Consider the following 27,653-nt stretch of genomic DNA (forward strand, 5'->3'; position numbering starts at 1 on the left):
AATCCTAGATATCTGAGTGTTTTAATTTATATAATAATGTTCTCTACAAAGGTTTCTCCAAGAAATAGTTGAAAGCTTATTTTTGATTTCCAGCTTTAAAAAAATCATTATAATGTACAAAAAAAAAAACCAACTAAAATCAGGCATTACTTTGTGTTCAGTGCCTTAGTTTGAAAATTGTTACTGACCAAAAAAGCTTTTTCCTTTAGAATAAGCCATCTTTTTATATAGAGCACTTCAAAGAATTACCTAAATCGTTTTGTAACATAGGAATTTTGTTATAGTAACTTTGTTCCTTCTAGGTTTAGGTCTTGGACACTTAGACCTATACTATAGCTATTTTTGTTGATTCTACTGAGTTTACAAAAAAAAAATTGATTATTATAACAAAGTGATGTTTTATATTGTGCTTACTTTTCCTAGGAGTTGCATTTTTATTGATGGATGCTAAAGAATGCTTTATATCAGCTGAAGAAATATTTCTAGCCAAAATTGAGAAGTTTATTAATATTCACCAAAAGAGTTTTTTGGTTCTGTCTGCTGCCCTCCATGGGCCTGAGGAATGGAAACTGATGTTCAGGATTCAGCAAAGGTATAGAAGAATAGTACTACAGACTTAAATCACATTGTTTTTACTTTAGTTCTTAATTCTTTTAAGCAGGTGAGTTATGTTTTGTCATAAGATAAACATTATAATGTTAACTTGTCATATTTCATAAAATGTGGGCCTAATGGCTATTTCAAGATTCAGGGTGACAAATTTCAGAGTTCATGCTGATTTCTTAGATTTTCCTTCGAGACCAAAAAAAAGTGAATACTCTTTAGTCTATTAAATTCTGGCTATAAAGCCATATCATACCTCTGTGGAATAGGGCAGGGCGTGAATAAATAAATGAATATAAGGTTTCTCTCTCCTTTCCGCTTAACAGCTATCTGTGTAAGTTATATGATCTATTTACAAATTATTTTTCAGATTCCTGGGTAGTAACTTACGGATACTTCCAGTACACAACACAGTAAATGCTATTAATCTTATGTGCACTATAGCTAAGGTGAGTCATCTAGAAAAATGACACATACATAGCACTCATGGATTTTAAGGTTCTTGACTTCAAAAGGCACACCCACTTGAGCAGGATTAACAAATACTCTGCCCCTTTTCCCCTCAGAGAAGTTGCTCTTTCAGCATGCAGCTCTTTGAAGCCTGAACTCAGCCCTCTCATCTTCTCAGTTTTACTTTCAGTAGCAAGAATGACTAATTTTAGCCCAAAAGAGCATTTGGCATATATACATTGTGTTGGCCCTACTGGTTTCTTAAATCTTCCTTCAAGTTCTAAAATATAATTATTGATCAGGCTGTAGTCAAGAACTGTCAAAGTGCAAAACATACGATTTTATAGGATAATGTTCACAAGTTGCCCACCATCTTTTCATGGTCTTTTCATTTGTCTTCCCCTATGAAATGGGCCCTAGGCAGAGTTAGGTGTTTCTTATTCTTATACTTGGAACAGATCTCCATTAAAGCAATTCTTAAAGTTTTCTTTTGGCTTTTTGGAAATTCCTAAAGACAAAGACCAGTATTTTTCTATTACTCAAGTAACACAAACATAGTATTTAGCACAAAGAAGGTGATTTGATACTTAGAGTATGTGAAAATTTATTTTTTATATGACCCTGTAAAAATAACTTATTTCTATAAATAATGTTCCATGTTTATAACTTTTTACAGACTGCCTCCAAACCATACACAGATAGGATCTGCTATAGAATGATAACAACTGAGGCTTACATCATTGAGCAAAGTCCTGTTTGGAAAACACTTCAAAAGTTAAAACTGAGTAGTGATCCATTTAACCTAAATTAGTGTATCAATTGCTTAATTTCTTTAGGAATAATGTTAAAATAATTAGACTTAATTATAATGTTCAAATATATTTACTTTAAAGATTTTTAAAAATTTAAAATAATAAAATGTATATGATTAAAAATGATTTTATCTTCAGTTTTGTTGAGTAATCCCTTTAATAACGTTTAGAAAAAATTGGTACATACATATATTATAAAACTCAGATGCAGTTTCTTAGTGATACAAACTAAGTTGGATGGACAAATATTTACTACAAAATAAAAACACAGCATTTTCTAACTAGTCCCTTAGAAAAGGAAAAGTCACATACACTTTTTAGCTATTCCACAAGGGCTGCCAGTATTTCTAAAATTAATCTTTGCAGATGCTTTCATATTATAACTGCTGCTAGAGGGGTGGTGATGGGATTCTGCCCCCTAAGACTCTTCCTGAGGTAGGAAAAGAAAGGAGAATTGAGACAATCAGCCAACTGGCCTACTGAAAACCTCTGTATACTTTTACAGTGCTGTGATACCCTATTTGACACCAAGAGTTCTAAAATATAGCATCTAACTGGAACATAAAGTATATCAATGTATTTATAAATCAGTATAGCTATATGAATGAAGGCAATACAACTTCATTTTATGAGATTATAATACAAAATTATTAGTTTGTATTGGATTTTCAACAGTAGGATCTAGAATATATATATGGGCATTATTTACCACGTAGATAATCTTTTTAAAACCAAAGAATACTACTGGTCCTTAATGTGTCATCACAGAAACCAATAAATGAGAAAAGCTACATTTATTTTTCTAGCAGTATTTTACAGAAAAGTTTTTATAAAGGTATTAAATAATCAAAATGGAAAATACAGTATTTTACTAGTTTTTATTTAGGAAATGGAAGTTTCACTTTATCCCAATATTTTCTTCAGTGGTAGACTTTGTTTTTATTTCAATGAGTTCTTCTACTCGAGCCAGAACACTTTCAATCAAATCAAATGTGAAAAGAGCTGAATGTAGGACCTGCAGTGCCAACGAAAATTAATGTTACATTAATGTTGCGTTAAAGCAAAAAAAAGAAAAGTCTTCAGCTGGATATAGCTTAGGAAAATTTCAGATCTACCTTAAGCTGCATTTCAGGAGGCATATTAGGGATCTCTTCTCCACCTACAGTTACAGAACAAAGATCTTTAGACTTCTGGACTTCTGTAAGAGAAGAAAAAAAATCATGTATCACATTTAACCATTAAAAACAACTCTCAGATTTCAATAATCAATTTTTAAGCAACTTTCATTATTATACCCATTACACTAAAACAATATTTCTGGTAATGCCTATAAGAAATACTCCATAGCTATACGGAAAAGAGCAGATTATTATAGAATTGCTTAATGACTTTAAAAAGTAATTCTGCATCTAAGACTCTTTTTCATAATTTGTACAGATTTACTTGAGAGTGAGGATGGACAGAGCCATACCCAAGTTAGTATAATAGCCAAACAGAAATACTTATAATACAGTTAGATTTTTAATCAGAATTTTTTTTTTTTTTAAATGTTTATTTATTTATGATAGTCACAGAGAGAGAAAGAGAGAGGCAGAAACACAGGCAGAGGGAAAAGCAGGCTCCATGCACCAGGAGCCCGACGTGGGATTCGATCCCAGGTCTCCAGGATCGCGCCCTGGGCCAAAGGCAGGCACCAAACCCCTGCGCCACCCAGGGATCCCTTAATCAGAATTTTTATTTTAACCTGGTTTTAAACCAGAATATGCTTCAAATTGGTTTAAATCTTTGTTAACTCAATTTCATTGTTAACTGGCTTACAGATCTGCTAAAAATCATTTTAATTACACATAAAATAACTTTCATGGTTCCTTGTTTGTTACAAAATAAACAAGTGTGACATTTAAAAGTTCTTTATTTTGAATATAACTGACAGTTCTAAAACTTAACTAATTTTTAGACCTAAGCAAAAATGAAATTGCATATTACCAACCTTGGCTATTTTCTTGGCTATTCTTAATTTCTGCTTCATAATGTGCTTTTGACATATTAAGTCCTGTATGGAGTGGCTTTAAGAAATTATTCTCAATCTTTGCAAGTTCTGTCCATAATCCGGTCTGTTCAAAAGAATTAATGAAAGAATTAGTTATTAGGTTCAACATTTTTTGATTGCCTATTATTATTAAACACATGTTGAAAGTTGGAGAAATAAAAATAAAATCTGATCCTTGCCTTCCAATATAGTTTACTGTTTAATAATACATTCATTATTACATCTAGTTATTTTATGTGAATACCAATAAAAACAAAAATGTACTTTGGATGGTCTACTCATTAATGCATCATTTGGACAGTTCCTGATTTTGAGATCTATAACTTACAAGCTTTACTCATGAGAAAATTATCTGAGAATCTATATGATGAAACATAAACCACCCCTACAATGACAACATTATATATTCCTTCAACTCATGACCTTTCAATTGATATCCTTGTCACAGACCTTGTTCTAGAGAATTCTCTCCTTCCCTATTGATGGAAACATTTCTAACACAAAGCTGTTATGAACTTCCTGGTGATCAATGTAGACAGAGGTTTTACCTGCTTTTGTCATCCATATTAGAAGCATTTCCTCCTATAGTACTTAAAGGAGGAGAGTCATAAAGTCTTAATTTTATTAGGAAGAAAGGGAAATGGGGGACACCTGGATGGCTCAGCAGTTGACCCTTTGGCTCAGGGTGTGATCCTAGTCCTGGGATCGAGTCCTACATTAGGCTCCTTGAGGAGCCTACTTCTCCCTATGTCTATGTCTCTGCCTCTCTCTCTCTCTCTCTCATGAATAAATAAATAAAATCTTAAAAAAAAAAAAAAAGGAAGAAGGGGAAATGGGAGGGGAAGGGTTGAAGGTAGGGGAGAGAGATGAGACAGAGGAGGAAAGAGAAATTCATTAGTATTATTAAGTTTCCAGGTACTCCTTACAAAGGAAGATACTTTAGGTAAAAAAGGGAAACTTAGGAACCCAATTATTCTTAACCAGAAGTGGACCACTTGAAAACCTATTTGTAATCAACTTTTGATTATTCAATTTTAAATTGAATTATTTATACAAACATCTTTTATTATTTATACAAAAAATCTCATAAAATATATTTTATTCATAATTATACAGGGGTTCTCAAACTTCACTGTGCTAAAAATATAGATTTCTCTGCTTTATTTGGAGACTGAGTAGATTTAGGGAATTTGCATTTATAAGAGAACAAATACCCAGGTGATTTTGATTAGGAGCCTGTGATAAGGTACAATCATCTAAAATGGCCCCATCCAGGCAGCCCCAGTGGCCCAGTGGTTTAGCACCACCTTCAGCCCAGGGCATGATCCTGGAGACCTGGGATCAAGTCCCATGTCGGGCTCCCTGCGTGGAGCCTGCTTCTCCCTCTGCCTGTGTCTCTGCCTCTCTCTCTCTGTGTCTCTCATGAATAGATAAAATCTTTAAATAAATAAAAATAAAAATGGCCCCATCCAATGCCAATGAGAAACTGGTTTTTTAATTAAAATTTTTTAATTCAAATTTTAAATACTCAGATGTGGCTACTGTCTACTGTATTGGACAGTGCAAATCTAGGAGGTCTTTACTAAGAGCTCAGTTTTTTTTTTTTTTTTTTTTTTAAGTTTTAAAAACTTATTTGAAAGAGTATGAGTGGGATGGGGGGCAGAGCAGTGGGCAGAAGGAGAGAGAGAAGTACACTCCCTGCTCAGCAGGGAGCAGGATGCAGGGCTGGATCCCAGGACCCTGAGATCACAACATGAGCTGAAGGCAGATGTTTAACCGACCGAGCCACCCAGGCCTCCCTTGTTTTTGTTTTTAAAGATTTTATTTTAGAGAGAGAGCATGTGTGTGCTTGCAAGCAGAGAGGAGGGAGAGAGAATCTCAAAGAGATGCCATGCTGAGTGCAGAGCCCAACACGGGGTTTCTTTCATCTCACGACCCTGAGATTATGACCTGAGCCAAAACTTGGCTCAGGTTGGACACTTAACCAACTGAGTCACCCAGGCACTCCAAGGACTTAGTTGTTTTTAATGGCCATAACTTTTTTTTTTTAATACACAGCCCATAATCCTAAAACTTATAAGGCAATAAAAACATGGCAAAATTAGGCTATAGAAAATCTGTTGTGCATTCTGTTCAGCATAATTCCACAAATTTTTCATATGGTGAACTGTGATAATTTGAGAAGCATACAGGAGCAAAGAAGCTGTGTAAATCAGAATATTTTCTCTTATAATAAATAAGGTTACTAGATCTTTAAAAAAATACAAAGAAAATCATTTTAATATTTCTCTTATCTTCAATGTCTAGAAAAAGTAACTTAAGAATTAAAAAAAAAAAGTTTTAATAAGGATAAAAATGTGAAGTTTCCACAAATGCTTGCTTTTCATTTTTCTCAAGTAGATTTAATTTATGTTGTTAAAGTTTTTCAGTTCTAAAGCTGACCTATATAATTCAAAACGCACTGTAGCCTATCTCAAAAAAGGAAGACTAGGCAGTTCTAAAACATAATAAAATTTACTGCAGAATAGACAAGGGTCTCTCAAAGGATACATAGTCAACCATGATAATGAAATAAAAGGAGGAAATGAGTAACACCTAGTTTTCCTTCTCCTTAGTTGCACATGATTCCTATTTATGATATAATACTGTAGAACTTCTATAATTTCCTTTATTAATATTGTAATAAGGATAAGGAATTTCTATCAACTAAAGTCATCTGTCTCTGTAAATAATACACAAGGCATATGTTTAAAAAAATGAAATCCCAAAATATGGATTATATGGAATTATATGTATTTGTATATATATATATATGTATTTGTATATATGTGTCAGATACTTGTTTTTTCCTAAATGAAAAGTATATCTGTACATATTACATAATTCAGTTTTTAAAAATTCCTAATACTTGTGGCCTTTACAATCTCACATAGTTTCCCTTGACCCTGCTTTCATTCTTATTACAATATCACCCTAGGACAAAAATGGGTAAGCAGGAAGATGGGAAAGTATATGAGTAGATAGAAGGCGAGGGATAAAATTATTATAGGCTGCGTATTAGAATTACTGTAATTTGAAACATTTAAAGATACCTACCTACCTACATACATAAAGATACCTACCAAAAAGAAAACCAAAAAGAACACTAGGTATAAAAACTAAGTTGGTTTCAGTAGAGATGGAGGTTCAAGAATAGTTTTGTGAAGCTGAAGTGTGGGAGAAGGTGCCTGTAACTTAGGTAACAGGATGAAGAGAAATAAAATAGGGTGAAGAGGGAGATGACTTATGAAAAGAATAAATCAACTGACAGCAACCCCAAAACAGCAAGAAAAGAAATGGATTATTATTCAATTATGAATCACTCTTTTATATTTGAATGATCCTATTCTTAATTTTCCTATATACCTTTCTAATTGCTTCTCAGCTTTTCATCTGACTAGTTCACATCTCAGCACGCTTAACTGGTCAAAAATAGGTAGTGGTATGGTGGCTTACTGAGTTGAACATCTGACTTGATTTTTGCTCAGGTCACAATCTCTGGATCCTGGGATCAAGCCCTATGGCAGGCTCCCTCCTCAGCAGGGAGTCTGCTGGAGATACTCTTCTTTCTCTCCCCCCCTCTCCCCTTGCCCCTTCATGTGCACCCCCCCTCCCATGTGCCTGCTCACATTCTCAAATCTTTTTTTTTGTTTTTTTTTTTAAGTTTTTTATGAAAGACACACAGAGAAAGGCAGATACATAGAGGGAGAGGCAGGCTCCTCACAGGGAGCCCGATGCAGGACTAGCACACAGATTTACCTGTCACATATCTATATGACTTACTATAATTAATTGCACTTGGGAGAAATGCTTCTGATATGAACAAAAAGGCTCTTAAGATGCCTCAAAGATAATCAGGTTGCCACTTTGGACTGTTTTTTGTTTGTTTGTTTTGTTTTGTTTTGCTAATCTCAGTATAATAATTCTTATGGTCAACTTGCTTGGTAATACTTTGGAATATATGATTCCCAAGAAATTTTTTAAACCATTAAAAAGGAAAACAATTTTATAAACTGGTTATATCCTTTTCTTCACAATACAATTGTTTGAGCCAAAGAAAAGGGAGTCATCTGTGCATATAATAAAAGATATTGCACAAAGCTAAACTGCTCTGTCTGCCCTCTAGCTAGAAGCCCATTTGCTGCCCCTCTAGCACACAGTGTTGCAACCTAATAAATTTATCACTTTTAATCAAGAAGATTCTTTTTCTCCTGTCAGGCAAATCAGATCATCTCTAGGTATGGCCTTTCTTGATTACTAAAAAAATAAACTCACACCTTACTTTAAGCACACCTTTCTGAAACCTGAGGACCTTCATTGCTGCTGAATTTCACTTATTTTTTCTAGTCTTACCAGAAGCTCCTCTAGGAGTCAGGAGATACTTTGTGATTCAAAGGTTCCAGCTTTTGCCTAAGGTCATAGCTATCTACCACTTACTAGGTAAGTGCCCTTGTGCAAGTTAAAGATCCTTCCAATGCCTACATTATTTATGAAAAGTAAAAAATAAACTAAAAAGTTGAAAAAGGACACAGGAAACTTCCTTCTGATGATAGCAATGTTTTATTTTTGATAAAATTTGGGTAACAGATCTATCCATTTATTGAAATTCAGAGATGTACACTTAAAAACCTATGCATTTCATTTTATGTAAATTTTATCTCAGAAAAACTACAGATATATTTAGCCATTTATTAAAATATATGCTGCAATATTTATGGAAAACTATGCTGTTTGTAGTTTATTATGAGGTACATAAATAAGACACTGGTGTGAATAGAGGGTGGAGAGATGGATACAGGATAACAGCAGAGTAAAATGTTAATGGTAGCATCTTGGTGGTGGGTAAATCAGGGAGTGGTCCCTGTTAAATTACCTTCAGTTTTGCTATATGTTTAGAAAACTAAACAATAAGATGTTGGGGAAGAATAAGCACCCTGTACAGAGTAAACGCCAGTCAATAATTACAAATAACTATTTTTGGCTGAGGAGGATAAACGAGGTTAAATCACTGAATCTACTAAATTCAGTCAAGAGGGAGGGAAGCTGCTGTTCTTATATAAACTTTTCACTGCAAATCATGATTTACGTAAGTTTTCTTTTAAAAAGCTCTTTGGCATCCTTATGTCAAAATCTCGGGGCTCCTGAGTGACTCGGGTCAGTTAAATGTTCCAACTTTTAATTTCATCAGAGTTCAGCTGAGGTTTGATCTCAGGGTTGTAAGCTCAAGTCCCGTGAAAAGATACTTTCATTTCTTTTATTATTTTCTTAAACCAGATTAACAACACATGTGATTCAGGTGGTTACAGTTAATAGAGATAATACATTATGGGACAGCAATTATTAGAATAGGTAGAAAGAAAGCAGATAAAAAGCAAATCTAATTTTACTTTATGACAAATGTCCCTCAAATAATTTTGTCTTCATTCAATACCTCTAATGATGCACTATTAAGAACAAAACAAAAAACTTCCTACACATTATCCAAAAATCCTGTTAACAGATTTCAATTTTAGTGCTGAAAATGGTTCAATTAGTCATATCTGGTGAGGGGATATCAAATTACCAGATGATTTTATTTTAGATAGCTTAGATTTAAATCATGACCTACAGGTAGAGGCAACTGAACGAGACATCCAAACATATGCACGCTCCAAAAGTTTAGTTAGGATCTGCAATGTACTTACCTGACGGGGCTAAGCAATGCTTATAGCCAAGATGGCAGAGGTTCGATAGGAAAAGGAAAGGGAAATTAGGTCTGAGGTGGTAAGGGCTCCTGGGAATTGACTTCAGGTTTCAGAATAATTGCTGGTACTTCTCCTAGCCTTTGTAGCTGGGTAAGATATTAAATATTGACTTGTGCATTTTAAACATACTGTTTCTTATAAAAAAAAAAACTCACTTACTTGATTGTCTTTTTCATTATCTTTGATAACCAAATATCTCAATAAATTTAATGAAGCCATTATTCTGTTAATTAAAAATAAATAATTTGTTACTTACAGCATGGTTTTATATAATCAGCAATTTCAATGAATAAAATAAGTTAAAACCTAGGGTGTATTTTTATAATTATGTTTGCCATTAGAAACTATTCCCCCAACACATCTTTTGGAATAGTAATTATCACTCTTGTTCGCCAAGTTCACAATATACAATTGTGAAAATTACTATTCTTTTCTCCTGAAGGAGTCTTGTTATCGTTAGTATTTCAGAGTATCATCTCTTCCTGAATTTTCAGATTCTGTTTTTAAAAGCTTACAACCACTTCTCATCATCTACTCTAGTAGACTAAACATAAAATTACATGTTCTTTTTTTTTTTTTTTTTTTTTCGGGTAAAATTACATGTTCTATATATATAAAAATGATGTCCTAGAAAACAATAAAACCCAAACACATGCCTTTTATGTAAGTTATATCCATGAAATTCTTAGTTTTTAGTCACCAATGCTATAGTTGCAAATCTCTGTAAGTTGTATATTGGAATGCAGGGCACATTATAGGTAGACAATCATTCTGTTGGTCATACTTTTGGAAAGAGTTTTTAATTTTGTTTTTGCAAAGCATCTAATTACTTAAATATGGAAATCTTTATGAAATTTTATGAATTAACTATAGATCATAATGTAACAGGAAAATACATCTTATTTGTTTAGGTTTGCTAAAAGGGGGTTTTAACATTTTATTGTGAATTTCCTATGTGAACCTTAGTAATGGGTCACCTCACCTATCTGAGTTTTGGAGTAAATCAGTTTCAGCACCCTCTGGGAGAAAGAGTACCAAATCTAGAAGTGAAATCAGCTGTGGGCCTGTAAACCATTTGTTACGTGTTCTCTGAAAAGCAAAAAAAAAAAAAATTGGGAAAGGTTTTAAATAATAGCTGATAAATTCATGTGTTATTTCTAACACCTTCATACTACAAAAATAAACATTACACATTTAAAATATTTTTTAAACTTTCATTTCCATTCTTTTACACTCTTTCTAGACACTGGGAACAAAATGCCAGATTGAAAACACTGATGCATTGTTTTCAGTATGGAATTACTGACTATTCATAAACAAAGTAGACTTAAGTTTCCATTAATATTTCAGAAATATAGAGCAAAATAAAGTCACGTCCTCAGCTCAAAGAATACAATTTAAATGTACAGTTAACAGAATTTCAAAATTAAGGTTTTTAAAAAACAGAAATAGTAGAAAAATATGCCGTAATACTAGATATAGAAAAGGTCCACAGGGCAAAATTCACCTTAATGTATTTTACAAATGAATAAATATATCCTCCAAATTAAAAAAGATAATCAACACCTTAGCTATGCTCTTACCTTTAATGACACATCAATTTGATTTTTGATATTCTGAATAATGAAAGCCTCCACACCTGAATGATTACTTGTATTCAATAAGCACCTTGAAAGCAAAATTACAATATATTTGAACTTATCCTGGACTGCATTATTCCTAAATGATGATGAAAATCTTACAAATTCATATGGGCCATATGTTACTTCTAGAAACACAAAAATCAGTAAGGACATTTAGCAAAGTGATCAACCAACTGCGAAGTCACTTGTGGTTATTGCTCTAACTGGCAAATTCTATTTTAACTGGTTCTTTCCAACATGAAATTTCTATTAAATCAAATGTGAATCTTTTGTGCATATAGTTGCAATGACTTGACATAGCAAATCACAGTCTAAAAACTCTCAAAATTACTCCTTATGAAACTAGACTAGTTTTGTTAGATTAACTTAATTGCAAAGAAAGGAAACTCAGTATGACTGCCTTGAGAAAAAAGGGGATTTCTTGGTAGGGATATAGATAGCTCATCAAATTAAAATTTCATAAAACCTAGTCTAAGTCTTATCAATAGAAGTGAAGATGGAATCAAGGGTGCTAGTATTGGCCAATACCCAAAAAGGACTTCTTGGCACTCTGACATTGCCCAAATCTATTTTTTTGACTCATTTTTATTTACTACCAGGTATGTCAACAAACTAAGGTTTGCAGGCCAAATCTAGCCTGGTGTCTGTTTTGTTTTTACTGGAATGCATCCACCCCCATCCCCACTACAAAGACAAAGTTGAGCAGTTTTAAGAGGTGGTATGATGCACAAAGACTATTTAATGTACGGACCTTTACACAAAAATCTGCCTCTTTTTTTTTTTTTTTTTTTTTATTTATTTATGATAGTCACACAGAGAGACAGAGAGAGAGAGAGAGAGAGGCAGAGACACAGGCAGAGGGAGAAGCAGGCTCCATGCACCGGGAGCCCGACGTGGGATTCGATCCCGGGTCTCCAGGATCGCGCCCTGGGCCAAAGGCAGGCACTAAACCGCTGCGCCACCCAGGGATCCCAAAAATCTGCCTCTTTTTAACTCTGAAAGGTGCTAGAATCCTTTCTCTCAAATAGCACTATTAATAATCTCTACCATTAACTTACAGTGAATAGCCTATCAAAGTTATAACTCCAGTTAATTTCAAAGTGAATAATAAGATTACTGACATGTAAATTTTTAGCAGGAGCCTTATCAACCTCTTATTTAAAATCTCTCTCTAGTCTTTTTAACTCTAGAATATTTCAATTATTTGAACTGAAATACTATTATGTATATAATAATATGTATCCATAATATTTGAGTAACCTTTCTCTACCTATAGGGATAAGAGAATTTATTATAATATGGCTTCCAAGAAGAGTTGACAATGTAAAACATAAATACTATAAACATTCAGAAAAATTAAGTGGCATTAATTTGGTTTTTAATCAACTATATACTTGACAATTAACCATTCTTGATACATACCTAAATAATGTGTATTTGCCTTGTGAATCCAACTTGTTAATATACAGCTGAAGCATAGCTAAACTTTTTTTCCTCTACAACAAAACAAGTAATATTGTTACATAAAGTGAATGAAGATTATAGTTGACTATTGAACACCAGAAGTTTGAAATGTGCAGGTCATATATGAGTGGATTTTTTTTCGATAAATACAATATAGTAAATGTTTTTTCCTTATGACTTTTTTCTTAAGATTTTAATAACATTTTCTTTTCTCTAGCTTACTTTATTATATGCATACAATATATAATACATATAATACAAACTATATGTTAACTCTTTTGTTATTGGTAAGGTTTCTGGTCAATATGAGGCTATTAGTAGTTAAGTCTTTAGGGAGTCAAAAGTTATACATGGCTTTCTATGCAGGAGGTTAGCACCCCTAATCCTTGTGTTCTTCAAGAGTCAATTATAAATTATTAATTAAAATTTCTCACTGCAATTCATTATTATGTAGTCTCAAAACATTTACATACCAATGTCTCAATGGGGCAAAGTGTCATTACTTTGACTAAGCCCTGGAAATTAAAAAATAAAATTCAGATGTTAATAGATTACACTGACAACAGCCAACTATACTATCAATGATGGATGGATACTAAAATTTCAGAGAAGTGAAGGTAGGAGATTTAAATATTAAGTAAATTTTCCCCTGAGTCTTTAAAATTTTAAAGATTTTATTTATTTCAGAGAGAGAGAGAGAAAACATGAGCTGGGGGAAGGGGCAGAGGAAGAGAGAGACAAAGACTCCCCACTGAGCAGGGAGCCAGATGCAGGGCTAGATCCCAGGAGTCTGAGAACATGACCTGAGCTGAAGGCAGATGCTTAACCAAGCCACCCAGGTGCCCCTCCCTCAGCCTTTCATTCCACTATTATATCTAAGGAAGCTAAATACAATCCATTTTGTAAGTAAAACTGAATAGAGTGATACAATGCATAAATTTAGAAGTCAATTGTAATTTATAATTCTGTCTACAGTGGCAAAAAATGAAATCAGACACACAAAAATATAATCCATTTGTTAAAAGTAATCAGTGTTAACATAATAATAGCCATGTTTTTCTCTTTAAATAATGGAAAAACATGTTTCTATATCAACATCTAAAGACCTACTTGCCAAAAAATAAATAAATAAATAACGACCTACTTGCCTATGATAACTAACAATAGTACAAAGTAAAATAAATCACAGGAGGGAAAAACAAAATGTTTTTCTAGTAATGAGTCCATGCACGCCTTAATGGAGTCCTTAGGACTTGAATTATGAGAAAAGTAAAGCTTCATTTCCAAGGTCCCTACAGAAACAGTGTCAAAGAAGAAAATTATGTTTTCTCACTAGGTGTTATACTATCAACTATGGTAAGCCATTAGCCACATATAGCTATTTAAGTTTAAATTAATTTAAATTGAATTAAATTTAAAATTCAGTTCCTTAATCAACTCTAGCCACATCTCAAGTATTCAGTGTGGCTAGTGGCTTTCATACTGTGTCAGAGCTAGAACACTATCACCATCACAGCAAGTTTTACTGGACACATGGCACTAGAGTTTTCAAAGGATGTGGAGAAGGAAGTAGAAAAGGAGTCTGAAAAGACCTACTTAAGTTCAGAATAGGAAAGATGCTATTTCAAGATTAGAACACACACTTTACTTACCTGAGGTACAGTAAGAAAGCTCTTGATTTCTAAGTACTGGTGAAGTAGACTGTTGTCTTCTATTCTCAATAAACCATTCTCCAATAGATCCTACAGATTAAAATATATGCAGAGACACATATAGCAAAATCAACAACTATATTTGTTGACAATGATTGTGTGTAAATTACAATGGTTGCAAATAAATCTTACCACTCCTTTGGAGAAAACAGACTCTTCTGTTCTGGAAGAGAATATTAAAATTTATCAACATGATTTTCTAAATTGCTTTAGAATGATTCTTCGTTTTAGGAAAAATAAAGCAAAAATTGAAATTTAAAGACTTTAAAGTATGCATTAAGGAAAAATTTTGTTGAAGAACTTAGTCAAAATTCTTAATCCATGTTTGATCTGTCTTTTGAGTTGGCTACTGACATCCAAATCTGACCAAAATCTGCCCTCTCAGGGCTTATTTCCTAGCAACAAATCAATAGATCTTCCATAGCAATTGATAAGAAATCAATTATACATGATACTATGTATTCCACTTGATTACATCTGTAAAATCTTTTCAATTATTTTTATACAAGAATTAAATGCTTTCCATTTGTGGTAATATTTTTTTAAGGTGTATAATCTTTTTTAAATATTTAAGCCTTGTGGCAAAAAAAAATTATCTAAGGCCTAAGTTCTTATTCTAACCATGCAAGGAGTTAAAAGTGTTGTTTCTGTTTAATGACTAAATAGTTTGGAAATCTTAAGAATATAGAACTTAAGATTCAAATCAATACATATTCTCACTGGATATAACAGAGACTAAAAAGAATGTAAAATCATTAAGACATACATAATACAGTAAATTTACAGAGTTAATAACTACTTGTGCCAGGAGACCCTTGGAAATTCCTGCCTTGTAGGCCGAGGCTTTGGACATTTGCCATGTTACAAATCTTCCTTCACCTGGGAAGAGATGGGATTGATAAACTGTCACTAATGTTCCTATAGGATATACTACTGAAAGGTCCTGATTGATCGCAAGAGATAATTTAAACATGTTACAAGAAAACACAAAGCGTATAGTTTTGCAAAATTTTTAAATGTCTCAAAAAATCATACATATTTGTTACTTTGCAATTTTTTAAAAGAAAAAGACTTGCATTCTTAATACCTCAAGTAAGAAAAGTTTCTGCATATAATCACTGTCAATAATCTAATAATCTCAGTTACAAAAAGGTGGAGTCAAGACACCTCCTTCCCTTTGATTCAGTCAGATTGTGTCCATGAATAAAAACATGGATGAATTTCTTTTACAGACCACCTCTTCTTAGATCAAGGAGGCTACAGTGGGACAGAGGTGTTTTAACTTACCAACTTTTGAAATAAGAGAAGCAGCCTCAGAAGCAGATGACTGGAAATTCCCTTTTAAGACAATATTTTAATATTTAAAGATAATTTTTGTTGTGAAACCTCTGACTCATTTTTGTGTCATATTTGCATCACTGTCTTATAAAATAACTGAGTAATTAATTAGGGTCTGGCAAAGAGAAGGTAGTCTCCCCCATCTTAACAAGAACTACTTTAATACCACTATTTAATTCTGAGATGCCATCTAAATGATCTTACCTTTGCAAAAAGACTTCAATATGTGCCATGTTAAATTGCAAAAGGTACGATGGGCTAAAATAGACAACATATATATATATATTTATATGTATATATCACATGTATATTTTTAGAAATTTATATACATAAATACTATTATGGGTTGAATTGTGCCCTCCTCAAAAAAGAAATGTTGGAATCCTAACCTCTGGAACCTCAGCATATGACTGTATTTGGAGATAGGGCTACCCTTTTTTTTTTTTTTTAAACTGGGATGGGCAGGGGCAGAATAGGAACCTCCCTACTCTGGAGATAAAACTGAGGTCCTTAGTGTGAGCCCTAATCTAATACAAATGGTATCCTTATAATAAAGGGAAGTGTGGACAGACATACACAGAGAGAACGCTGTATGAACATGAAGGTAGATTGGAGTGCTAGATCCACAAGCCAAGGAATGTCAAGGATTGCCAGCAAACCACCAGCAGACGGGACAGGCAAGGAATAGATTCTCCCTCAGAGCCCTATGAAGGAATCAATCCTGCCCACACCTTGACCTTGGACTTCTATCCTCCAGGACTATGAGATAATGTGTTTCTTTTAAGACTATCTCATTTGTGGCATTTTATTATGGCAGACTTAGCAAACCAATATATGTACCTAAGTCATTTTGGTGGTAGTGTGATTAAGAGTACAGGCTCTGGCGTCAGACAGAACTGTTTGAATCCACCTATCCCACTAGTTAGTTGTATGATATTGACTGGATCCTAATTTGTCTAAGCCTGTTATTTTCATCTGAAAAATGAGAATGCTCTATTTCATAGTATCATAAAGATTAGATAATGCATGCAAAGTTGTCTGCATATTATTTAATACATGGTGAACATGTAAGTGGAATACTGCCATTATTGCAGTATTTACACAGAAATATATCCCCAGGTATATTCATACATAAATATATAAATGTACACCAAGAAATATGCCTATGGCCTGAAAGACAGAACACATAATCCTTATTATTATGGGTATGAAAATCTAAAAGGTATATTATAAAATTATATATTTAAAAAATAATTTGGATAAACTTTATGAGAAAAGAAGGACAAGGTCAAGATAATTACAATAGGAAGAGTCAACCTAATTTGGATGATGAAGGAAGGCTTTCCTCATAAAGTGACATTTAAAGTTAGAGATGGTCTAAGCATATAAAAAGGCCCTAGAGCAGAAAGGTTCATAACACATTTGAATAAAAAACCGTAAAAAGGTCTGTGTTATTGGAGCATAGTAAACAAGAGAAAAGGTGGTAAAAGGGGAATCAGAACCATCAAGCAGGGACCAAATTATGCATAAGTTTGTCTCATGTGAAGACTTTTAGACTTTAGAGCAATAGATAACCACTGAAGGGTTTTCATTAGGGACTGCTCTTAAAGTAGTGTTTTGAAAAAAGTTGGATTAAAAGGGATTGAGGTTGGATATATAAATACTCAGGATTACAAGAGTAATACAGTTAAAAGATGATGGCAATTTAGACCATCCCATGGGTAACTGACTGACCAGGTCTCTCCCTTGTAGTCCAGGGTGATCCTAATAGCTTCAAAACCAAGCCGTTTCACACTTTCTGGTCTTGTCCCCCTCATGTCTGTTTCACACCCCCTTCCCCTGCCAACACCTTTTTGATATTTGAGTACTACTGGCTTTAACAGATAATATTGCCTATAATATTATTAATAAAAATAGCTTTTGTTTATACTTCATTTAAAATCCATTAGTACATTAATAAACATACACTGGAAATTGAGTTTGATACTCCTTTTAGAATTACATCAATAAGCCAAATATTAATGCCTACCTTAAGACCATTGGAAGCTGATCAATACTGATGCCCTGTACAAATACTAGATAGGCCAGAGAAGCCATAGAGTCTGCTAACTGTTTGTCTTCTTCTTCCTCAAATTCAAGATAGTCCCAAGTCCTCTTTTTCCTTCCATGATTAAAAATTATTTTGGGGAAAGGATGCCCAATTGCTGATAGAAAGCCCTGTGAAATGAATAAAAAAGTGATAGCAAGCAGGCTCTAGTATGCTCTTCCCACCCTCCCTGCCATATTCACATCCTGTATAATCCCTTTCCCTTGAGTGTTGGTGGGACCTGCTGGACTTGCTTCTAACCAGCAGAATATGGCAAGATGTCACCCCATAATGAGATTATGTTATGACAAAAGTGAGAGGACTTTTGCAGATATATTTAGGGTTCCAAATCAGTTAATTTGGGGTTATCCAGAATGATGACTAGCTTTGGTGGACCTGACTTAAGCAGGTAGAAGGCTTTTTAAAAGGGGCCAGGCCCTACTTGAGAGTCAGTAAATCACCTCTGCAAGCATTAAAGAACTAAGCTGCCATGTTATGAGAGAGCCTATGCAGAGGACTTTGTGGCAAGGAACTACAGACAGCCCCTAGGAGCCGAAAGTGGTCCCTGACCAAACAGCCAACAAGAAAATAGGGACCTCAATCTACAGCTTCAAGGAGATAAATTTGACAACAACCTGAGGGAAATGAACGGGAAGAAGAAAAAGTTTTGGAGATAGAGGGTGGTACAGTTGCATGACGATATGAATGTACTAATCCACTGAACTATATACCCTTATAGCAGTTAAAATAGTAAAATAAAATAATAAATTTTATGTTATGTGTATTTTAGCAGAGGTATTTGAGAGCAATCTGAAAATGTGAGATATACAAATATCATGAAATGACAGTAAACCACTCAGGTAAAAAATACTCTAGGATGGGATGCCTGGGTGGCTCAGCGGTTGAGCGTCTTGCCTTTGGCTCAGGGCATGCTTTCGGAGTCCTGGGATTGAGTCCTACATCGGACTTCCCGCATGGAGCCTGCTTCTCCCTCTGCCTATGTCTTTGCCTGTCTCTCATGAATAAATAAAATCTTAAAAAAAAAAAAAAAAAAAAAGAATACTCTAGGAACAGTGCTTCACTGACCACTGTCTGCCTAGATACAAAGTGGGCAAAAGGACCACTGGATTTAGAGTCACTGGCACCAGAGGCTCCAGAAATAGTGCTGCAGTCTCAGGTCATAAGGGTTCTTGTGTCATAAAAGAAAGACAAGCATGATTGGACAGGACTACAGGTTAGTTAGTTAGTTATTTAAAGGAGGGAAAGAGGGATCCCTGGGTGGCGCAGTGGTTTGGCGCCTGCCCTTGGCCCAGGGCGCGATCCTGGAGACCCGGGATCGAATCCCACGTTGGGCGCCCTGCATGGAGCCTGCTCCTCCCTCAGCCTGTGTCTCTGCCTCTCTCTCTCTCTCTCTGTGACTATCATAAATAAATAAAAAATTAAAAAAAAAAAAAGGAGGGAAAGAGAGAGAGAAAGAGCACTCAGGAAGCATAAGGCCACTCCTATGCCTCTTGTTATTTCTAACTACATGACTAGAAAGCATCTTTTGACCTTCAGAATCCAATGGAATTGATTTGTATTTTGGCTTAACCACTTACTAGCTGTGAGAGATATTAGACAAGTTACCTAACTTCTCTAAAGCCTCTGTCTCCTTATCTAGCAAACGATATATCTATGTCAAATATTTATTAAGAAGGTCCACAAAAAAAAGTGTAAGAAAGATAAGGTTACAACAAACTACTATATAGAAGTCAAAAAGGAATGACAACAACAGCTAAATCAGAATGAACACTGACTGATCTTTCACATATTCACTCATTTATTTAAATAAATACTTGAGTGTCAGGCACTGGGCCTGACATTGTGGGGAATCATAAAGTGAAAATAAACTTTTCTAGCCTTCAGGGAAGTAAAATCTGCTGATCCCAGATGGCTCCATTAGTCATTTCAGAACACAGAAAGAACCATGAGAAATCATCCTCAGTCACAAGAGACTGCTATTCAGCTACCAGATGCTAAATATATACTGCTGTACTGATTTTCAAAGCTATGCATTCCTATTATAGCTATAAGGCAAAAAGTTTACTGTATTTGGATTCCAAATGTCCTCTTAATCATGAAGCTCTATGTCTTCATTTGGCCAATACCAGATATATTTTTTCCTAGAGGAAGGTTATCCTTTTAAAAAATTGTTATAGGAGGTGCCTGGGTGGCTCAGTTGGCTAAGTGTCTGCCCTCAGCTCGGGTCATGATCCCAGAGTCCTAGGATCGAGCCCCACATTGGGCTCTCTGCGAGGGCGGCGGGGGGGGGGGTGGCGGGGGGGTTGCTGCTGCTTCCTCCATCTGCCATTCCTCCCACTTGTGCTCTCAGGCTCTATCTCTGTTAAATAAATAAATAAAATATTTTTTTTAAAATGAAAATCCAAAATAAAAAATCAGTATACATAACCAGATTCTACAGTGCTGCTTTAGGATATCTGGAAGTCCACCTGTGTCCAAATTAGGACCCTCCCTCTCTGACCACACATCATCCAGCAGTCATGCTGGATATACCTGCCACTCTACAATTTCTCATGGCAGCCTTGGCCCTTTTAGGCATGTTACTGTGATGAAACCCTTGGGACATTCAAGCAGTTCTATATCAAAATAACTTCTGCAAAGGAGAGATAGCTGAGGCTATCAATCTCAAGCATGCCACACTTACCTGGACTTCTCCAGTATAGAAAGAGAAGGCATCTATCTCCTCATTTTATCTCCTATCCTGATTTCACCTCTACTTTTTTTAATCTAAAAAATTTTAATATGGGGATCCCTGGGTGGCTCAGTGGTTTAGCGCCTGCCTTTGGCCCAGGGCCTGATCCTGGAGACCAGGGATCGAGTCCCACGTCGGGCTCCCTGCATGGAGCCTGCTTCTCCCTCTGCCTGTGTCTCTGCCTCTCTCTCTCTCTCTCTCTCTCTCTGTGTCTCTCATGAATAATAAATAAAATCATTTAAAAAAATAAAAGGGATTCCTGGGTGGCGCAGTGGTTTGGTGCCTGCCTTTGGCCCGGGGCGCGATCCTGGAGACCCGGGATCGAATCCCACGTCGGGCTCCCGGTGCATGGAGCCTGCTTCTCCCTCTCCCTGTGTCTCTGCCTCTCTCTCTCTCTCTCTCTCTCTCTGTGACTATCATAAATAAAAAAAATAATAAAATAAAATAAAATAAAATAAAATAAAATAAAATAAAATAAAATAAAATAAATTAAATAAAATTAAAATAAAATAAAATAAAATAAAATAAATAAAATAAAAAATAAAAAAATAAATAATAATAAAAAATTTTAATACAGTTCAAATCAGTGTGGTAGGTTCATTTCAGCTCCTTCACTGCCAAAACTGGGGGCAAGGACTGCTTTAGTTTCTCTGCCTTCTTTGTCTGTGATGACCAAGGTATACTAGATATCAGCTGCACTGAACTTTAAACTTCATTATCCTTCTTTTTTCTTGGACCCTGACAGATGTGGCATCCTTTTGCCTGGCCTGAGCAGAAAGTCCTTGATTTCTTCAGTTTTGGGAGGCATGACTATAAGCGCACAAGGGAGTATGCAGCCCAAATAGCAAGCAGCAGGAAAAGAGCTCACCTCTACTTCTTGACTGCTTTGTGCTTCCTCACTTTGTTCTCTACTTCTAATGCTCCTTCCTCTGAGATCTTAAAACCTCATCCCTATACACTCAATCTTCTTAGGATACCTGCTCTGTCTTACTGCTGTAATTAAACCCAACTGATTTCTGGTGCAGGCTGCTCATCTTCTCACACCTCTTACAAAGCAGTCAGGGAGGCAGCAGTGGAGAAGGGTGGTATGGGTAGAGGCTGGGTATTATCTTGGTTCTTGCTGCACTCTCAAGCAAAAGCACATTTTCCTTTTGAGGCAGATGCTGTACTGCCTCAAAGCAATAAAATGCCAGCTTTGGAAAAATAGTTACAATCCACCTTCTCTACCTTTACACCCAGGCAGCTGAGTACTGCTGGAGAAAAATCCTACCCAAATACAAACTGCTACCACTATAGTCGTGGTCTCCAACCAGTCGAGTGCTCAGACTACTAAGGCTTTCATGTCTCCTACCATCTCTTTTTCTTCTCCTTTTAGTATTCCAACCCTTACCAACTCCTTACCAACTCCTTGGCAATTTCTACAATTTCTCCCTCCTCATTCTTCCTTCCAAGTACTAACCAGGCCTGACTCTGCCTAGCTTCCGAGATCAGATAAGATTGGGCACCTTCAAGGTGGTATGGCCACAGACTCTACCTCCTCATTCTTAAGAGCTCTCCTTCACCTAGAAATTTGAGGCCACTGGGTTTAACTCTCTTCAATTTTAAATTTAAAAAAAAATTTTTTTTTAATTTTTATTTATTTATGATAGGCACACAGTGAGAGAGAGAGAGAGGCAGAGACACAGGCAGAGGGAGAAGCAGGCTCCATGCACCGGGAGCCCGACGTAGGATTTGATCCCGGGTCTCCAGGATCACGCCCTGGGCCAAAGGCAGGCGCCAAACCGCTGCGCCACCCAGGGATCCTCTCTTCAATTTTAATATTCCATTCCTGCTACAAATTTCCCTACATGCATACCCATTTTTACCTCCTCCAGGTGTCCCTGATCCTGTGCTCAGCTGTGTGCTCCAAAGCCACATTTTATTTCAGTTATCCCATAAATAAATATACATACTCAAGGCTCCCTGTCTCCCCCATTACCTTCCTACCCTAGGCCCGTGTCTTCCACTTACTCTTCTTCTTACTCATCCTCTTTTGAAGATCACCTTATACTAGTTGTCTTTTTCTCACTGGTCATGTGCTCTTTTAACACTGTTTTTTGTCTCTAACACTCCACTTAAACTGTTCTTGCTAAGATTATCAATGGCATCTTCCTAAATCCAATGTATGCTTTTCAACTGTTACTTTACAGGCCACATTTAACACTACCAATCACTTTTTCTTCCTGAAACTCTACTATCCCAGTTTCTGTGATATTTGTACCACCTCTGTGACCCTTCTTTCTTGGTCTCTTTGGTGGGCTTAAGTGTTGGTACTCTGTAGGTTCAATCCTAAGCCCTTTTCTTTTCTCACACTAATCTACCTCTTTAGATGATCATCAAAATTTGATCATCTTTCAAAATTTTCTCCTTAAAAACCTGCTCTGGGAATTAGATATAAAGCAATTACTGTTAATCTTGTTAGATGTCATAATCTTGTTACAGGTCATAATGGATTGTGGTTTTTTTTTTTTTAGAAGTCTTTACTATTTAGAGAAACATACTTGAAGACTTATGGATGAAATGGTATGTCTGGGACTTGCTATAAAACACTACAGTTAAAAAAGGAATAAGCAAAACAAGATTGGCAAAATTTCAAAAATTGTTCAAACTGGGTAATGGGTACATGAGGTTACATTATATTGTTCTTTCGGCTTTCTGAATATTTTTAAATTTCTTAATAAAAAATATTTTTAAAGCACAAAACATACTGTTTCTTGCTCTTTACTCTCTATCTCAATTATTGGCACCTTCATCTGCCCAGTTAAGCAAGCATAAAACTTCATCCATGAATTAGCTTTTAAACTATTTTTAAAATTAAATTAATGGCCAAATTTTGCTGATTTTATCTACCTTCAAATATTTTATTTTGCCCTCTCCTCTTCATCTCTACCACCATTTCCATAATCAAGATCCCATTATTTCTCACTAAACTCCCAAAACACACCTAAGGATCTCCCTATTTCCAATCTTATCTTGGTTAAATTCAACCTCCACTGAAATGATGAATCCAAAACAATTATATCACAACCAGGCTTAAAATCCTGTAACAGTTGGTTACTAACTTTCTAACTATCTTCTCAAAATAGGGTACATATATCATACATGGTAATGTTTATACTGTATCCAGGGGATTATACTGTATATTAACATTGGCAACAATGAAGAAGCCCCAGTCTTTTATGTGTTGCTGGGAAAATCCCTCCTTTTCTCTCCCTCTACATCACTCATAGCCTCTTCCCTACTATCTTGACCATCAGCATTAACTCCAATAACCATGCAACCCTATTTATATTAATTACCAAATCATTTCTTATCCTCAGAATCTAGTTCCCCTAAATTTCTGGCATCTCTTCATCTAAACCCTTCTCCTACTTCTTGGATCTCAGGTACCCTTCAAAGTATGGCCTGTGGCACTCACAATTATTAGCAAAATCCATTCTTTGTGAAATGGTCTCTTACTTCATTCACTCTGAAAATTTTTTTTCTGAAAATGACTATTTTCTCTGCAGACCTCTCAAAGGGTTGCTATTTTTTTTCACTCATATCCACTATACCGAGCCTAGAAGTAAAATATCTGTTCTTCTTATTGCTTCCCCAACCTCTCTAAAACCCTGAGCTTTGAAACTTACTTCACGTGACTATACAACATCTACCCCAAGGCCATCCATTAATTGGGTTTTGGACATTATTCTTACCATAATTCTGTGTGACTTAAATGTATAACCAACAATTTTCTAATACCCTGGAATCTCAGGTACTTCACTATCTAGTCCAATGACCCCAGCCTCCGCTGGATCCTTAGAAAACTCACTCCATGATCATACCCCAGACATTGTTATTAGTAACTTTAACTTTTCTGCAGTGTTATTTCAAGCATCCTGTGGTTTTTTTTTGTTTTTGTTTTGTTTTGTTTTAAGATTTTATTTATTTATTCATGAGAGACACAAAGAGAGAGGCAGAGACACAGGCAGGAGAAGCAGGCTCCATGCAGGGAGCCTGACGTGGGACTCAATCTGGGGACTCCAGGATCACGTCGTGGGCCAAAGGCAGCGCTAAACCGCTGAGCCACCCAGGCTGCCCAAGCATCCTGTTCTTTAACCTCTAATCTTTTCAGCTCACTCCTTTTAATAACCTAGGCTCCAGCAACTTGTTATTCACACCAGGAACTACAATCCAACGATTCCATCATCTTCTTCACTGTCTCTCACATTTTGTATGTCCTATCTTCCCTCCTTATTCAGCTTAAATTCTACTGTTCCTCACAGTCACTTCCTTGCATACAAGCTCAATGCCTTTCTCCCTCTCTTGCTTTGTAGAATTCACAGTTCTCAAAACCCTGACCTAATTAAATCCAACTTTCTTCCTATGTTGTACCTACACTCATACAGCTGAACATGGCTAAAGAAAATCCACAATCACAATGATTGCTCTAATCTGAAATTCATGACTATTAATTTCAAGTACATAGTTTTCCATATTTCAAATTAGTTCCCTAATACGGAATCCCAGCACACTTATTAGTACTCTTTGATGCATTACACCAAATTACTTTTAAAATAAAATTTACTTATTTCTGGAGTTATTTTGAAAATATCATAAACCTTAAAACTGAGGATATCTTTTGGCACAGAAATTCTACTTCTAGGAATTTATTTTAAAAAAGCAACTAAAATATGCAAAGATTTGGTTAAAAGGGTACTTATCATAGACTTAACAGTTAAAAGAAGAAAGCTGGAATTATTTTATAATATTGAAAAATTGGAGAAAACCTAGAACTAGGGCACCCTGGGTTGGTCAGTGGTTTAGCGCCTGCCTTCGGCCCAGGGCCTGATCCTGGAGTTCCAGGATCAAGTCCTGCGTTGGGCTCCCTGCATGGAGCCTGCTTCTCCCTCTGCCTGTGTCTCTGCCTCTCTCTTTCTGTGTGTCTCTCATTAATAAATAAGTAAAATCTTAAAAAAAAAAAGAAAACCTAGAACTAGATGGCCCTAGTTAAACAAAAACAGAAGGACAATGGAAAAATATTCGTAATATGTTAAGAGAAAGTACGTTACAAAAGAGTATGTATAATGGGACAGAATCTTTGAAAAAAATTACATACACGTATATATTCATTTAGGACTGCAAAAGCAAAGTCTGGAGGTGTTAATTTCATTACCCAAATAATATTGCTATTTATTTTCCACCTTTTTAATCTGTGTTCTACATATTAATAATGTATCAATTTGCATGCCCATGTGCAGTACATGAGAATATAGCAGTACATTTTAAATTATAGCAGATTTTATGGAAGATTAAATTAGCTGTACTTACTATTATTTCAGATGCAAAACATCTTAAAGGATCATTTCCTGCTTCTTTAGACTGCTCAAAGAATTGTGCTGTCAGCAAAGGGCATTTCAAGCTTTTGAAACAACTAAGGTGTAAGAAATGGGTAACTGTGAATACAGTATTTTGTAAGTATAAAATACCTAGCTCTATAAACTTATCAAAGTTAATTTTACATGATAAAATAACATAAGCACCAATGACTCAACAGCATGTAAAACTGCTAATGTAAAATTTTTCCTACTGGGATTGGGGAGAGAATGAGCACACCTTGAGCTGTTTACTCCATGTGGTAAGATTTACTTCCATGCCTGGACTATACCAATAGTTACTGAAGGTTTGAGGACCAGTGCTATTTCATGATGTAGTTTTCATTAGTTCAAGGAAAATCGCGACAATGTAATTTTTTTCATAAGCTCAATTTGTTTTACTTAGAAAACCAAACTATTCTGTAATTAAGCCTTTCCAATTTCTTTAGTTTAAATATTTTCATGCTCATGAAATAATGGGTTTATAAATGGCAAAAAAAATTTTAATGTTCTAACCTGAAAAAACAGAAAGCTAACTGTAGTTTTAGTCTTCAAATTTTAGAAGATAAAATTACTCATCCATGTAATTCAGTAATCTAGTCCAATACAAACATAATACAAACTCTGCATGTGATTTTAAAATCTTTTAGTAGTCACATTAAAAAAGAAACAAGAGAAACTAATTACTTATAAACTTAATATATCTAAAATATGATTATCTCAATGTTAGTATAAAAATTATTGAGGTAGTTTATTTTATTTTTTTTTATTTTATTTTAGTATTTTTAAATACAAGTCTTCAAAATCCAAGGAGCATTTTATACTAAGAGTACATCTTAATCTTGCTAGCCATATGTCAAATGCGTGACAGTCACAGTGTACATACAGTATTTGTTTAGTGTATAGTGCCCCTGGAATGATATGCTTTTGGCTACTCTGTTACCATTTTTGTTGTAAAGTTGGATGTTCAACTTTCTGGTGCTACTTCTGTTGCTTTCATAAGAAGAGTAAAAGCACAATTCCCCTACAAAAAGACCAGATTCCTTGAGCTACACCTATCTACTTCCCCTACTTTATTCACTTACTGAATAAAAGCAAGTCATAGAAGCATACAAATTTAACAAATGGATTTAGGTTTTTAATTTTTAAAAATGTAGAATATGGCATTTAATGAAGCAATGACCACTGTATCCCATAATCTTCTAAAATTCAAAACCTGAGCTAGATTTATACATCCATGGCAAACAAATACAGCAAAGAAACATAAAATAACTGACTACTTAACTCCATTGTGAACTATTAGCAAAAATATACTTACAACTTCAGTAATTCATCCTTTAACTTTTCATTTTCATTTTCCAGTGAGTTTTCTTTGTCATTAATGACTTCTTCCACAAAAGGCTTAGTGAATTCTATTAAGGCCTTGCAACACTGACAAAGGCCATAGTCATCTGTTTGTATTTGTTCCTCTGAGTATGGAACAGGAAGGAGAGATAGCTGACTCCAAAGGGTGGACAATGCTAATCCCACTGAATATGCCTTGTTGTTATGAAGTTTCTGAATCACT

The 27,653-nt window shown here is 35.1% G+C and overlaps 2 protein-coding genes across 15 annotated transcripts in view; one reads left to right on the plus strand and one right to left on the minus strand.

The window, feature by feature from the left end:
• The window catches only part of C8H1orf146 (chromosome 8 C1orf146 homolog), a 59,437-nt gene extending 43,535 nt beyond the window's left edge, over positions 1-15,902 (plus strand). For 11 of the 12 annotated variants that reach the window (XM_077905423.1, XM_077905422.1, XM_077905427.1 and 8 more), the window contains 3 exons: positions 424-592; positions 974-1,052; positions 1,730-2,002. In XM_077905423.1, coding sequence (XP_077761549.1) covers positions 424-592; positions 974-1,052; positions 1,730-1,864 — 383 coding nt within the window. In that variant the 3' untranslated portion in view covers positions 1,865-2,002. Of the gene's footprint in view, positions 1-423; positions 593-973; positions 1,053-1,729; positions 2,003-8,301; positions 8,395-15,749 lie in introns of those variants that run through there. The other variant, XR_013384354.1, reaches the window with a different exon arrangement.
• GLMN (glomulin, FKBP associated protein) overlaps positions 2,641-27,653 on the minus strand; it is a 47,517-nt gene continuing 22,504 nt past the window's right edge. For all 3 annotated transcript variants that reach the window (XM_077905420.1, XM_077905419.1, XM_077905421.1), the window contains exons 6-19: positions 27,405-27,651; positions 26,043-26,145; positions 17,885-18,072; positions 16,060-16,113; positions 14,650-14,680; positions 14,458-14,547; positions 13,279-13,320; positions 12,764-12,837; positions 11,282-11,366; positions 10,681-10,787; positions 9,858-9,921; positions 3,856-3,979; positions 2,981-3,063; positions 2,641-2,880 (exon numbers count right to left, since the gene is read on the minus strand). In XM_077905420.1, the coding sequence (XP_077761546.1) occupies positions 2,764-2,880; positions 2,981-3,063; positions 3,856-3,979; positions 9,858-9,921; positions 10,681-10,787; positions 11,282-11,366; positions 12,764-12,837; positions 13,279-13,320; positions 14,458-14,547; positions 14,650-14,680; positions 16,060-16,113; positions 17,885-18,072; positions 26,043-26,145; positions 27,405-27,651 (1,409 nt within the window). In that variant the 3' untranslated portion in view covers positions 2,641-2,763. The remainder of the gene's footprint in view (positions 2,881-2,980; positions 3,064-3,855; positions 3,980-9,857; positions 9,922-10,680; positions 10,788-11,281; positions 11,367-12,763; positions 12,838-13,278; positions 13,321-14,457; positions 14,548-14,649; positions 14,681-16,059; positions 16,114-17,884; positions 18,073-26,042; positions 26,146-27,404; positions 27,652-27,653) is intronic.

This window comes from Canis aureus, chromosome 8, assembly GCF_053574225.1.
Source record: "Canis aureus isolate CA01 chromosome 8, VMU_Caureus_v.1.0, whole genome shotgun sequence".
Classification (NCBI taxonomy): domain Eukaryota; kingdom Metazoa; phylum Chordata; class Mammalia; order Carnivora; family Canidae; genus Canis; species Canis aureus.